At 36.9% G+C, this 16,049-nt stretch overlaps 1 protein-coding gene across 1 annotated transcript in view; it reads left to right on the forward strand.

Moving 5' to 3' along the window:
• Positions 1-418: 418 nt before the first annotated feature.
• The window catches only part of limk2 (LIM domain kinase 2), a 59,561-nt gene continuing 43,930 nt past the window's right edge, over positions 419-16,049 (forward strand). The window contains exons 1-2 of the mRNA XM_062051312.1: positions 419-687; positions 786-882. Coding sequence (XP_061907296.1) covers positions 672-687; positions 786-882 — 113 coding nt within the window. The 5' untranslated portion in view covers positions 419-671. The remainder of the gene's footprint in view (positions 688-785; positions 883-16,049) is intronic.

Below are 16,049 nucleotides of genomic sequence, written 5' to 3' on the forward strand. Positions count from 1 at the left end.
ATAGTTGTAAGCCTAGTTGTTAAAGTGCACAATATCAATATCACATGAGAGGGAATGATGTTTTTTTATTTGAACACTGCTGTGATTCGGTTAAAGATAATCATAACATAACATTCTCATATAATATGTTGATTTGCTTTCTTTAAGTAAAAAAAAAGGTCAAAGACAAAGCTATTCAGTTTCTTGTGAGTATATACACTTCACTGCCGATGTGGGGGGGCGCCACCTAAAATCTTGCCTAGGGCGCCAGATTGGTTAGGGCCAGGCCTGACCCCAGGGAACATGCGTTATCAGTAGAATACAGCCAAATATGCTTTTAACACTAAAACCATCGTATCGGATTTGATGTAGTTCACACATTCTGCCAGCAAGGGGCGCTAATGTTGTTATCTTTGACTTAGTGAGTATTGTCCTGTTTTGCAGGTGCCGCTGTAGAGCACTTCCGCTTTCAGACACAGGAATTCGTAGGCAGCATGACGTCACTTATCCTGCCAGCGGCGAGTGTGTAGCTTTCCCCCCTCCTGTCCAGGAGGAATATTTAGCAGCTCACTTCTCAGGACCAGTCGTTCGGTTTCTGGGTTGTTGTTCGCGGACCTCAATCCCACACGGACGCAGAGTTCCCGTAGTATGCGACGTTTGTGAACGGTTATTGCCGACGCTCGCCTGTTTAAATGGAAGACACAGAAGGTGAGGAATTTGCCCAGAGAGGATATTGTCTTTGTGATACAACGCTGTGTTTCGTGTTTAGCTGTGATTTTGAACAGACGTGATGTGTTTGCTTGCAGGTACAGATGAGTTTTACTGCGCGGGATGCGGAGCGATAGTCCAAGAGCAGTTCCACATGAAGGTCCTGCAGGACACCTGGCACAGCGCCTGCTTCCAGTAAGTCTCATCATGCACGATTTCTAACACAATCACTCGCCTTGCAATTCCGCGCTTTGTTGAGTGTGGTCCGGTACCCAATGTTTTCTTTTGTTTAGCACCGCTAGACACAATGCATGGTTGGTCAACATGCAGCCTTTCACTGTTTTGGCTTCCACTAGAACGGCCTTGTGGCTCATCCCAGAAGCGTCTGTGTTGTAGACTAAACACGAGTGGGCTTGGATATGTCGTCAAGGCATGAGCTGATTCTACGATTCTGCTGTTAATGCACAACGCTCAGTGGAGGATAACATTCAGTACTTGTGCAGCTGAAGTAGACTTCACTCAGGTTCTGGTCTACTGTTGATCAATGATTGACATTGTGAAGCTGTGGTTAGTTTAGGTCAGTGTGCCGTGGGAGATTATCTAATTTCACGTATTTGGGTTAAAAATATTTTTTGCAAACCAGTAAGTATAGTCTGCAAATGATGTGTTGTTGTTGAGTGTCGGTGCTGTCTCAAGCTCGGCAGAGTAACCGTGTAATACTCTTCCAGAACAGTAGGTGGCAGCCGGTAGCTAATTGCTTTGTAGATGTCGGAAACAAAACGGCAGCGTGCAGGTAAAAAGGAATCTAATGCTTAAACCAAAAATAAACCAAAGGTGAGTGCCCCTGAGACAGGGGTTGGCAACCTTCAGCATACAAAGAGCCATCGGAGCCCATTTCCCCCCCAAATAAAACCCACCTAGAGCCGCAAACTCTGTTAGATTCCTAAAATGACGATAACACAACTTATAGTTTCCTTACACTTGTGCTATAAGACTTATGACATCAAACACTTGACAAAAACGACTCTCATTTTATTTCTGGGTATAACGAAGCAAATCACCAAATAATTTTGAACATTAGAAAAAAATACACTGTTCCTTCCCTTATTAATGAATACAAAAATCAAAATCCGACCCCAAAAGGGACAAGCGGTAGAGAATGGATGGATGGAACTCATTCCAGTATTCTCAAGGCTACTACTACGGCATATTCATTTGACTAAAAATGGAAAACAACAACTTCGTCATCAATGAAAGCAAATGAATAAAAATATAAGTAAATAAAATGTTTCTCTTTTTTGATCTGTCCATTGCTAGGGGTTGACCGCTAAAAACAATACAATTGCATGGCAGCAAGAGATGCCGCATAAGGGCTGTGACATACATTTCCATCGACAATATATTCAAATGTGTTTTATTTTCATATGACAAGATCACAGAACTCTCCAAAATAACAACTGTTGAATTCAAATAAACTAACTAAATAAAATGAAATATAATAGATCAGGTAACCATTATTTGTTGACATTCGGTTTCAAAGCCAAAGGGAGCCAGGGTTGCAGACCCCTGCCCTAAGAGAAGGCATGGAAGCTTAGGGAAGGCTATGCAGAACGAAACTTAAACTGAACTGGCTACAAAGTAAACAAAAACAGAATGCTGGACGACAGCAAAGACTTACTGTGGAGCAAAGACGGCGTCCACAAAGTGCATCCGAACATGACATGACGATCAACAATGTCCCCACAAAAGGATAAAAACAACTGAAATAGCCTTGATTGCTAAAACAAAGCAGGTGTGGGGAAAAGCGCTCAAAGGAAGACATGAAACTGCTCCAGGAAAATACCAAAAAAAGAGAAAAAGCCACTAAAATAGAAGCGCAAGACAAGAACTAAAACACTACACACAAGAAAACAGCAAAAAACTCAAAATAAGTCACGGCGTGATGTGACAGGTCGGGACAGTACACCTACTTTGAGACAAGAGCTATAGTGATGCATGGTTGGTTATGGTTTATAGTCATATCCAACAAATTGCGACAACGACTTTTTACTGTCAACTGAGTTTCGTTTTTTAACGATTTCTGCTGGTGGTGTGCCTCCGGATATTTTCAACGCAAAAAATGTGCCTTGGCTCAATAAAGGTTAAAAAACACTGGTTTAGGTCATTGCTGCATGAAGAGATACAGCATATTTGCAAGTCAGTGACCCGTGTGCATAGGGCTGGGCGATATAACGAATATACACGATATGTCAAATATACACGATATATCGCGGGTTTGTCTCTGTGCAATGTAGAAAATGACTATATCGTGAATATTCGAGTAATGTTCTCACGCAGTTGCTTTAACCTGTGGGCATTACACTACAGGCTTTTCTCACTCTTTCTAGTCTCTCCTTCTCACAGAGTGATAAAACAAGCGCACCTTCTTACATACGTCACATACTGTCGCGCGTGCAACGTCATACGCCCTCGCCGAGCAGAGAGGTAGCTGCATGGGTAACGTTAGCTGTGGCAGTTGGTGCAAGCGGTAATACGAGAGAGAGAAGGTGCGAATCTGGTAACAAATGGAGGAAGAAGAATGAATTCCCAAGAAACACAGCACGGGATCCATCGTCTGGCGGTGGTTTGGCTTCAAGCGGGAAGATGTTGAACAGACAACCGTAATATGTAAAGTATGCGGCAAAAGCGTTCTTACAAAAAGTAGCAGCACTACTAATTTGTAGCATCATTTGAAAAGTCACCCGCTAGAGAACAAGGAGTGCTTGAAACTCAGCATGTCAACATCTCCGGCCGGTGCCACACCCACAAAATGCCGAAGCAACCAGCACTGACCCAATTGAGCCTGGCGTCTTCCATTTCCAAGTCAACACCGTATGAAAAAAATTGTCAAAAACAGGAGATAACGTCAACAGTAACCTACCACATAGCGAAGGACATACACTATTTGATTTCCTATTATGCAGCTGATTTTTATTTTACAGTTTTTTAAATATCTTGTTTGACATCATGCACAAAATTGCACTTTATTTGTTTTAAAATATTGTAGTGGCGTTCTGTACAATAAGTGCCCTTTAAAGGCCTACTGAAAGCCACTACTACCGACCACACAGTCTGATAGTTTATATATCAATGATGAAATCTTAACATTGCAACACATGCCAATACGGACGGGTTAACTTATAAAGTGCAATTTTAAAATTCCCGCCACACTTCCGATTGAAAAAGCCTTCGGAGGATGAGTTTGCGCGTGACGTCAATCATTGAACCGGAAGTATTGGTACCCCATTGAATACAATACAAAAAAGCTCTGTTTTCATTTCATAATTCCACAGTATTCTGGACATCTGTATTGGTGAATCTTTTGCAATTTGTTTAATGAACAATGGAGGCTGCAAAGAAGAACGTTGTAGGTGGGATCGGTGTATAGCGGCGGCTGTAGCAACACAACAAGGATTACTCACTTGGATAGCAGACGCGCTAGCCGATGCTAACCGGCCACCGCACGGATGATCGGGTGAAGTCCTTCGTCGCGCCGTCAATCGCTGGAACGCAGGTGAGCACGGGTGTTGATGAGCTGGGCAGATGAGGGCTGGGTGGCGTAGGTGGAGCGCTAATGTTTTTATCATAGCTCTGTGAGGTCCGGTTGCTAAGTTAGCTTTAGCGTCGTTAGCAACAGCATTGTTAAGCTTTGCCAGGCTGAGATCTATTAACCGTGTAGTTACATGTACATGGTTTAATACTATTGTTGATTTTCTGTCTATCCTTCCAGTCAGGGATTTATTTATTTTGTTTCTATCTGCATTTGAGACAGATGCTATCACGTTAGCTCGTAGCTATCACGTTAGCTCGTAGCTATTGCTAATGAGCTTCGTCGATGTATTGTCATGGAGATACAAGTCACTGTTAATGTCCATTTCGGGTTCTCGACTCTCATTTTCAAGAGGATATAGTATCCAAGGTGGTTTAAAATACAAATCCGTGACCCACAATAGAAAAAGGAGAGAGTGTGGAATCCAATGAGCCAGCTTGTACCTAAGTTACGGTCAGAGCGGAATTTTTTTTTTATTTCACTGCATTCTAGTCCGTCACTCTAACGTTCCTCGTCCACGAATCTTTCATCCTCGCTCAAATTAATGGGGTAATGGTCCGAATAGCTCTAGCTGCGTTGAAAACAATAGGAAAATATGAGGGAGTGAACAACTGACAACGTCATCACGCTACTTCCGGTAGGGGCAAGGTTTTTTTTATCAGAGACCAAAAGTTGCGAACTTTATCAACGTTGTTCTATACCAGGGGTCACCAACCTTTTTGAAACCAAGAGCTACTTCTTGGGTAGTGATTAATGCGAAGGGCTACCAGTTTGATACGCACTTAAATAAATTGCCAGAAATAGCCAATTTGCTCAATTTACCTTTAACTCTATGTTATTACTAATAATTAATGATATTTACACTTAATTGAACGGTTTGAAAGAGGAGAAAACACGAAAAAAATGACAATTAAATTTTGAAACATAGTTTATCTTCAATTTCGACTCTTTAAAATTTAAAATTCAACCGGAAAAAAGAAGAGAAAAACTAGCTAATTCGAATCTTTTTGAAAAAATTAAAAAAAGAATTTATGGAACATCATTAGTAATTTTTCCTGATTAAGATTAATTTTAGAATTTTGATGTTTTAAATAGGTTAAAATCCGATCTGCACTTTGTTAGAATATATAACAAATTGGACCAAGCTATATTTCTAACAAAGACAAATCATTATTTGTTCTCGATTTTCCTGAACAAAAATTTTAAAAGAAATTCAAAAGACTTTGAAATAAGATTTAAATTTGATTTTACAGATTTTCTAGATTTGCCAGAATAATTGTTTTGAATTTTAATCATAATAAGTTTGAAGAAATATTTCACAAATATTCTTCGTCGAAAAAACAGAAGCTAAAATGAAGAATTAAATTAAAATGTATTTATTATTCTTTACAATAAAACAAATACATTTACTTGAACATTGATTTAAATAGTCAGGAAAGAAGAGGAAGGAATTTAAAAGGTAAAAAGGTAAATGTGTTTAAAAATCCTAAAATCATTTTTAAGGTTGTATTTTTTCTCTAAAATTGTCTTTCTGAAAGTTATAAGAAGCAAAGTAAAAAAAAATTATGAATTTATTTAAACAAATAAGACCAAGTCTTTAAAATATTTTCTTTGATTTTCAAATTCTATTTGAGTTTTGTCTCTCTTAGAATTAAAAATGTCTGGCAAAGCGAGACCAGCTTGCTAGTAAATAAATAACATTTAAAAAATAGAGGCAGCTCACTGGTAAGTGCTGCTATTTGAGCTATTTTTAGAACAGGCCAGCGGGCTACTCATCTGGTCCTTACGGGCTACCTGGTGCCCGCGGGCACCGCGTTGGTGACCCCTGTTCTATACTAAATCCTTTCAGCAAAAATATGGCAATATCGCAAAATGATCAAGTATGACACATAGAATGGATCTGCTATCCCCGTTTAAATTTAAAAAAATCATTTCAGTAGGCCTTTAATTTAGTGTTGTTTTGATATGTCATCTTAGTGACATCATGCACAAAAGTGCACTCATAGCTTGTTTTAAAATGCCTGACAATCTTGCACTTTCTGTGTTGAAATTACATGAATGTTTGTGCCACTGCTTAATAACTGCTTAATAAATACAGTTTTGGTAAATTGACTTAGTTGTGATTTCCCTCTCTGCATGAAAGTTTAAAATTAACATATATTAATGCAGTATAAACAAGAATGTTTTAATGTAGACAAATAGAATCATCATACTGGTGTGATTATATTCATCAAGTGTTAATTCAAGGCTAAGGCAAAATATCGAGAGATATATCGTGTATCGTGAAATGGCCTAAAAATATCGAAATATTAACAAAAGGCCATATCGTCCAGCCTTAAGTGTGCACATATTGTACATTTGAGTAGAAAACATTTCCCACTGATCAGATCGTCAGAAAGGGATGAATCTTGCTGGACAAATGGTTAAGAGAGGGATTAATTACTAACAATTACAGATGAGAAACTTTGGCCACCTCACGAATCGATTCTGGGGTTGACGATTCCATTCAGGATCGATTCTCAATTCTACATGATTATCGCAATATAATTTTTGGTGTATAAAATATAATTAAACCTTTTCAGAAGAAGTTACAGCCTATGTGTCAAAGTCATTTGCGGAAAAAGGACAACCAAAAATTAATAAAAGCAACAGTAGCAATAACAATAATAGTTGTTAAATGTTTTTAATCCAAGAATTTACTCTTAAAAAAAATTATGAATGGATGTAGAATTAGAATTTTAAAAAATTGCAATCTGGGTGTAAATAGATTTTTTTGGAGCACCCCTAAAACGTAGGGAAGTTGAATCCTTTCCAGAGTCATCATAAAACCTATATTAACTGCAAGACAACATTTTAAGTAACATTTTAAACTCATTTTAGTAGGCGTCTAATGCAGTGGTTCTTAACCTGGGTTCGATCGAACCCTAGGGGTTCGGTGAGTCGGCCTCAGGGGTTCGGCGGAGCCTCCGCCACGGAGGTAAAGACACATCCGACTTATCGTGTCAATAAAAACTTCTCCCTTTCAGCGTCTATGGATACCCCCAAACAATGTTCCCTCTAATTTTCCATCTGATTTGCAGGTTGTTTGATTGATCGATTGAAACTTTTACTAGCAGATTGCAAAGGAAGAGAATACACAGTACAGTTTACACAGTACAGTACATATTCCGTACAATTGACCACTAAATGGTAACACCCGAATAAGTTTTTCAACTTGTTTAAGTCAGGGTCCACGTTAATCAATTCATGGTAATGTGTGTAAAGTGTGTAATTTGTTGTGAGTTCATGCACTGTGTTGGTTTTGTTCTTTGAACAAGGTGATGTTCATGCACGGTTCATTTTGTGCACCAGTAAAAAAAACATATGACTTTTTCTTGAATTTGAAAATAAAAAAACATTTTATTTTTCACTAAAGAAGGGTTCGGTGAATGCGCATATGAAACTGGTGGGGTTCGGTACCTCCAACAAGGTTAAGAACCACTGGTATAATGCAATATTAATAGCTACAATTATAACCGTGGAGCTAGGCAATAAAACAATATCTATATAGTTTGTGAAATAACTTTTCTTTGATAGTAATAAGCGACTATTTCAATTAGTTAGTATTAATTAGACTTAGACTTAGAGACTTAGACTTAGACTTCCTTTTATTGTCATTCAAATTTGAACTTTACAGTACAGATAAGAACGAAATTGTGTTGTATTAGCTCATGGTAGTGCAGGATAAAAGAGCAATAAGGTACAGATATAAATAAATAGATTGCTGTACAGATAAATATATTGCACTTTTGCATATGCATCCACGTTTATGGATGTATGTTATATTGTCTTTATATTCCAGCGAGTTAATCCATTTTGGGGGAATGAGGGGATTATTTTGATGCGTTCAAGAGTCTTATGGCCTGAGGGAAGAAGCTGTTACAGAACCTGGAGGTTCTGTTACGGAGGCTGCGGAACCTCTTTCTAGAGTCCAGCAGTGAAAACAGTCCTTGGTGGGGGTGGGAGGAGTCTCTGCAGATTTTCTGAGCCCTGGTCAGGCAGAGGCTTTTTGCGATCTCCTGGATAGGAGGAAGATGTGTCCTGATGATCTTTTCCGCCGTCCTCACCACTCTCTGCAGAGACTTCCAGTCTGAGGCACTGCAGACAGAGATGCAGTTGGTCAGTAAGCTCTCTATAGTGCCTCTGTAGAATGTGGTGAGAATGGGGGGAGGGAGCTGTGCTCTTTTCATCCGACGCAAAAAGAGCATGCGCTGCTGAGCTCTTTTTACAAGAGCTCCGGTGTGTAGGGACTAGGTCATATTGTCAGTTATCTGCACCCCCAGGAATTTGGTGCTGCTTACCATCTCCACCGCTGTGCCGTTGATGAAGAGTTAATTGATCCATGTTCTAAAAGAAGTAAGGCTAGCCTGCTAAAGACGACAGCAGCAACATCAACACTCAGCTCCAAGCAGCACAAATATGTAACCAAAATTAAATACATTGTGTTATACAGTAAGATACTGTACATGGAACCTGTTATAAAAGTTCTTAAGTAGATCTTTAATGTTCAATCCCTGAGAAAAAATACACATTTCCATCAAAAATAACCTTGTTTATGTCATTACATCTCACTTACTAGCAATGTAACATTTAAACATGACAAAAATAATGATCTCATTTATACCATGATACATATCATTATCAACTGATGTATTAAAAGATCATTGTGAAATTATAATTTTCCTTATTGCCCAGCTCTAAATACCAGTAAAACTCTCCCAACAACTTCAGTGATGATGCATCACCTATCTACCATTCCAACTGTCACACAAGTGTAAAAACATGAACTCTATAAACCTCTTTGCCTTTGATAACAAGTCCGAATACACAATGCATCTATCCAGATAGTGGTTTGTGAGAATATACGTTGTGAACTTCTTGTTCAACATCCAATCTTTGGAATCGCCATTGAAATGTGTTTTCAATGTAAGTTTGCTTGCATCTCCTCCTACTCTTTGCACATTATTTTAATCTTGCTTGTTGAAGAAATCAGTGTTTCCCACAGAACGTCAATCTACAGCATTTGTGGCGGCAATGTGGTCTTGGGTGTGACCAGGGGCTGTATCAAGATGGCACCATCATATAATTGGCATGATTAACTATGACGCAAGCATTTTTTTTAAAAGGCTAAAAAACGTAATTTATATCTTTAAAGACAAATGTGTGTTATTATTAATATCAACATATGCTATACCTGTTTAGCTTTATTTTCATTTATTTCTACAATGTAACACAGGTTGCACTTTGTACACCCCTGGTTTATTTACATATATTATTCTGCCCTCACTGAATGTTGGAGTTTAGTTTGGCAGATATGTAAACAGTCATTCAAATTAGAGATGAAAACATTTTCAACTTGAGGTTGTTTATTAATAGTCCCCACAATGAAGTTACTGTAAAACTAAGCACACAAGGGAAAAGTATATTAGTATACATAATCATAGAGTGCACATACATTTACAGTGCATTCCGAAAGTTTTGACAGCGCTTCACTTTTTCCACATTTTGTTACATTTCAGCCTTATTCCAAAATTAAATACATCTATTTCTGTCCACAAAATTCTACACACAATACCACATAATGACAATTAATCGCATTTGTATTTTTATTATGCCTTCTCGCGATCATGAAAATACAGTAATCAGAAAAAAACTAATATTGGGCTGCACAACGTGCATGCAAATTACTGAGCTTGTGACGGTAGAACGGACGAGGAGCGAATGAGTGGAAAAAAAGACAGCGTCCTACTCAAAGTTTGGGATCTCACCATGTTTGTTACTTTTTATTTGACACAGCGCTTTTACGCCCAATCAATAATCACAAAGCTCAATAGTTACATAAATGACCAACAAAACGGAATCCGCTGTTAATTGTAAAATAAATGTTGTCATTGTGAGAAGGAACATTTGTTTGGGAAATTAATGTGTCCTGTACCGCTCATTCATCTCCGAAACACTCAATACGGTCCCTTGAAACAGAGACTAACCTACAAAGCGAAGGCTGCAAGAACAATCCATACACCCACAACACATTTCATCTGCTTGTGTTGTTGTGAACGACATCATGGGTGTAACAATGTACAAACAAGGCAGCAGTAGCAACTTGGGAGGCGCTCTCTTTTTTTTTTGAGTTGAGTTTGAGTTTATTTCGAACATACAGGCATACAACATGATACATCACAATTTCCAGTTTCTCTTTTCAACATGTTCGAAAAGGAGTAGGAAGAAGCAGAGCTTATTTAATCCTACCCCTTTTCTTTTACATAACAGTTGCTAAACTTTTTTGTTCACTTCCTGTTCTCAATTTATTCACAATGTACTCCATAAGTAATCACAATAAAAAAAATAGATAAATAATAATTGGTGAAGTAAGTTACATTTCATATGATGAGATAAGTAAGATTATTTTGAGAGTGAAAGAATGGGTGAATTAAATAAATTCAGAATGTTTATCATGGTTCTTCTTCTTTGTACTTTGTAAACACTCTAAGTTTGAAGAGTTTCTTGAAGTGGATCATATTAGTACATTGTTTGATTGCTTTGCTTAATCCATTCCATAATTTAATTCCACATACTGATATACTGAAGGTTTTAAGTGTTGTACGTGCATACAAATGTTTTAAATTACATTTTTCTCTAAGATTATATTTCTCCTCTTTTTTTGAGAAGAATCGTTCTATATTCTTGGGTAGCAGGTTATAGTTTGCTTTGTGTATAATTTTAGCTGTTGCAAATTCACTATGTCGTGGAATTTCAGTATCTTTGATTCAATAAATAAAGGATTTGTATGTTCTCTATATCCAACATTATGTATTATTCTAAGTGATCTTTTTTGTAACACCGTTAATGAATGAAGTGTACTTTTGTAATTATTTCCCCATATTTCTACACAGTAACTCAGATATGGTAACACTAGTGAGCAGTAGAGAATATGAAGTGATTTTTTGTCTAGAACATGTTTTGCTTTATTCATTATTGACGTGTGTCTTGCTACTTTATGTTGTATATTTTTTACGTGAGATTTCCAGTTCAATTTATCATCAATCATTATACCTAGAAATTTGGTTTAATTTACTCTTTCAATTTCTTTTCCGTCTATTTGTATTTGTGTTTGACTTTCTCTTCTACTGTTACCAAATAGCATTATTTTAGTTTTACTGAGATTCAACGATAGTCTGTTTTTGTCAAACCATCTTTTTAATTTGTTAATTTCTTGTTATTATTTGTATTAACTTCTGTGTGTTCTCTCCTGAACAAAACGCTGTTGTATCATCCGCAAATAGTACTAACTTTAAATCTTTTGTAACTTTACAAATGTCATTTATATAGAGATTGAATAATTTAGGTCCTAGTATTGATCCCTGAGGTACACCACAGGATATATTTAGCGTTGTAGACGTGTGTTCGCCTAGCTTCACGTATTGTTTCCTGTTCGTTAGATAACTTCTTATCCAGTTTAAGACTAACCCTCTGATGCCATATCGTTCTAGTTTTTGATTAAAATATTGTGATTAATAGTGTCAAATGCTTTAGTTAGATCCATGAACACTGCTGCTGCACATTTTTTACTATCTATTGCATTGGTAATTTCTTCTGTAATTTCAACTAAAGCCATTGATGTTGAAACATTAGCTCTGTATCCATATTGGTTCTCTTCGAGTATTCTATTTTTATTTATGAAAGTCTCCAATCTGTTATTGAACAGTTTTTCAATGATTTTAGAAAATTGTGGAAGTAAAGAAACAGGTCTATAATTTGTAAATTGATGTTCGTCTCCAGTCTTATAAATTGGTGCAACTTTAGCTATTTTCATTTTGTTTGGAAAAGTACCTGTTTGAAATGATAGGTTACTAATATACATTAATGGTCCTGAGATCTCTTCTATAACCGTTTTTTATCGTTTCCATATCAATTCCGTTACAATCAGTTGAAGTCTTAGATTTACATTTTTTCACGATTGTAACTATTTCCTGACATATTTCAATGGTTATACATTCTAAGATATTATCTATAGCAAATGGCATGTTTTTTACCACTTTGTAGTTCAGGTTCTTCATCACGTACACAGCTACTCCTCCTCCATTTTTGTTGGTTCTGTTAATGTAGTTTAGTTCATATCCTTCCAGATCAAAATCTATTCCTTTTTTATCATCAATCCATGTTTCTGTGACAGCAATCACTTTGAAGGGTTCGTTGCTGTGTTCCAAAAAGTTCTTAATGTTGTTGTAATTTGCATACAAGCTTCTGCTATTAAAATGAATAATTGACAATTGGTTATCACATTCAATGTTGCTATTATATTGATCATCTGTATAATAAAAACAATTATTACTGATGTGGGAGAAAAAATTTGTATCTGGATGTATATCATTTTCCAAATCCTGGTTTTTGTGATCTTTGTTGCAGAAATTTTTTAGTTCCATATTTTCTTGTTCAACAATCTTTGATGTTGTTTCAATAATCTCTATAAGTGTAGGTGGATGCAATCCTGAATGTAGGTCCTCTTGTTTAGTCGTCCCTTGGAACATAGTAGTGTCGATGCTGGGTGTTTGTTTTCTGTCAGAGTCCATTATCATCGTTGTTGTGGAAGCTGTTTCAACTTTAAAAATTGTCCAGGTCCTTGATGTCATGGACAACAATAACTCTTGCTTCTGGACCTCCATTCAGCTTGATGTAGATTTTACAGTTGGCGCTCCAAGTTCCCTGGATTTTTCCCTCCTTTCTCAAGTCGCGTGCTTTCTTGGCGATTCCAGCATTACGTTTTGTGAGATGCTCATTCATGTACACATTTGTTCCCTTCAGCTTCTTTCCCTGTCTCAGCAGTGCCATTTTAGATTTTCTGTTTACGAGTTTCACAAGCACGACTGGAGTGGCGTTGTTGTTTCTTCCGTTCAGTGGGATGCATGTTTCGATGGTATTAATGTCAATTTCAATTTCCTTTGATTGCAGAAAGTTGACCACTTGCTGTTCTGCTGAGACCATATCCATTTCATCAGGTTCACCTTCATTATTCACAGCTTTCGCATAGGATCTTGGTTTAATTCGGTGCCCTGTCACGATGATATCATTCATTCGTTTGTCCTGATCCATTTCATCTATGATATTCCTCAGCATGTTGTTGTCTTCTTGAAGGATCTTCATTTGTTTGCTCATTTCAGTGGCTTCATTATTTCTTCTGTTGTTCTGAGATTGCAGATTTTCTATATTTTGCTGCAGACTTTTCACATTTTGTTGGTGTTCTGCTGTTACTTTTCTCAGATATTCTTTCATTTCTTTCATTTCTTCTTTCATTTCTTTCATTTCTTCTTTCATTTCGTTAAGTTTTTGTAGTATCGCTTCTTGATTCCCATCATGTCCTGTGTCCAACCTCAAATCTTGTTCCCAGTTGTGTTCTGTGTCAGCTGACCCCGAACGTTTCGGGATTTCAATCTTTCCTTTACCTTTTCGCATCGCGGCAGTCGCTGACGTCAGAGCCTCTTGTATCTTAACGGCAGTTGCTTCTTTGGCGACTTGCGGCACTTTAACTTGTTTTTTCCAACAATTTCGTATCTTGCGCCATTCAGAGATCAATTTGATCTCTGAACGGCTCAAGCACACTTCCCCTTTCACAATAATAGTGCAGTGCACCACATTCGGTTTGACTGCGCTAGCAAAATAAAGGTTTCAAAAAAGTACCTCACACAAGCATAATGTAATTAAAGCACTTATTGATACATTGTACAAAGTTATTACGCTTTGACATAAAATACTGCTCAAAATTGTCCAAAGATGTATCGCACCAATAAGTTTGAGAATTTTTGCATTTGCTGTAATTATTATACATGTTATTAGACTTAATTGGAACAAAAAATACACAATACATAGTGGTAAAGTAAATATAAAAGGTTAAAAATGGAATGAAAAACAATGAAAATGGGGAAAACTGAATTTCATTGTTTTTTAAATTGCTATTGCTATTTAAATGTATTGTAATTGCTATTATTATTTTACTTGTTGTGGTTTATTTGTTACTAATGTATATCTGTTTTTGTTTTTTTTTACTATATTTAAAGTTGTTTTGGTTGTACAATAAATACATGTTTTTAAATTAATGAATAGTCGTATTATTAATCGTGATTATTATATGAATTAGAATAGTTGTGGTTATAATTTTTTCCATAATCGTCCAGCCCTATGACAATGTGAAATATATATATATTTTTTGGCAAATTTAAATTTTGATGCACCTTTGGCAGCAATTACAGCCTCAAGTCTTTTTGAATACGATGCCACAAGCTTGGCACACATATCTTTGGTGAGTTTTGCCCATTCCTCTTTGCAGAGTCCAGAGTCCAAGTTCTTGTACTGCTGTATTACTCATCATTGGTGATCCCATTCACTACTCCTGTTGCTTCATTGCTTACATCCACCTTCATGATATCATTTTGTCTGCAATTATGCTATTTTTAAACTACTGGATAAGATGTATGCATCACTTATCTACAAGGTTTAATGCTATATATTTGTCTACAATGGTTGAAATGGCCCTTTTGTGACAGTATTTACTCTCTTATCATAGGTCTTTAAGCTAATGAGTTTTACATTGTAAGGTATTCCACTCGCAGAAAGCCGTCTGTGTGCTGCCTGTCTACGTTCTGCCCTCCGATTACCTCCACCTCATATAACATTCTTACAAGCTGATGTCACTTTTGTTCCAGTCAACCTGGCAGTGCTGAGGTCTATACGTACGCAGTAACCCTCCTGCGCTGTCTGCATTCCAAAACAGCAACTCAGAGATGTGAGTCGGCTGTCTCAGACGTCGGCTGCGCAAAACCTTTTGTGTTTTGTTTTCTCTAAAGGAAGTTTGGCTGTTCTTTTGGTTTTCACTGGCATTATTTGGAATTGGTGTGGACAACTTCCTGTCTACAGTTTCTGATTTAGCCTCTTAAGCAAGTTATTCCTCAAAGGAGGTCCCCATTATGGCAGTCACAGTGTGGGCTTTGTATTCAGTGTCAGAAGAAGACATTTCACTTGCAATGTGCAAAAAATGTTCTGCAGATATTCAACACAACAAATCTGATAAGGCACCTTTAAATTCACCATCGTGAAGATTTATGGAAGCAGTACAAAGTTGCCTGTGCTGCTAAGCTGAGACGTTGCGTTAATAGCGGCGACCGCAGCAAACTTAACGCCACATGACCGATGAGAAAGCGTTTGATAAGACACAACAGTTTGAGAGAGAAAAAAATTAGGGAAAAAGCAATTGACGTCAAAATTAGTAATTGTTTGTTTAACCTTATGATTCATCTGGAGGCACATGCTTTAGTTAGTTAGTTACCTTTTATGATTTGTTAGTGGTAAAAATGTACTTTTTTTTTACCTTGATTTCTACAATTGAATGTTGCCTTTCTAAGGGGCAGGCACTTATTGCACAAATTTATTATTGTCAGAGAAAAATATTTTATACATTTTAGTCAATCAAGAGGAGGTGTGACTCAACTTGTTAAATGTTGCTAACTGCAAAGCAAAATGTTATTGGTTTAGTCCTATTGGCCTCATTTATATGTATGTTGTGTTGGTTAGATAGTTTTCTCTTTCATTTTATGAAATCATATTCAGAATTCATATTTCATTCGCCTGAAATATCACTAAATTCCATCTTATTTTTACTCAACGCAATGATTCTAATTGTTTGCATGGATCAAAATTATGGTGGGAAGTGTATCTGTACTGAAGTTGTAGTTAATTAGGTAGA

This window comes from Entelurus aequoreus, linkage group LG06, assembly GCF_033978785.1.
Source record: "Entelurus aequoreus isolate RoL-2023_Sb linkage group LG06, RoL_Eaeq_v1.1, whole genome shotgun sequence".
In the NCBI taxonomy this organism is placed as follows: domain Eukaryota; kingdom Metazoa; phylum Chordata; class Actinopteri; order Syngnathiformes; family Syngnathidae; genus Entelurus; species Entelurus aequoreus.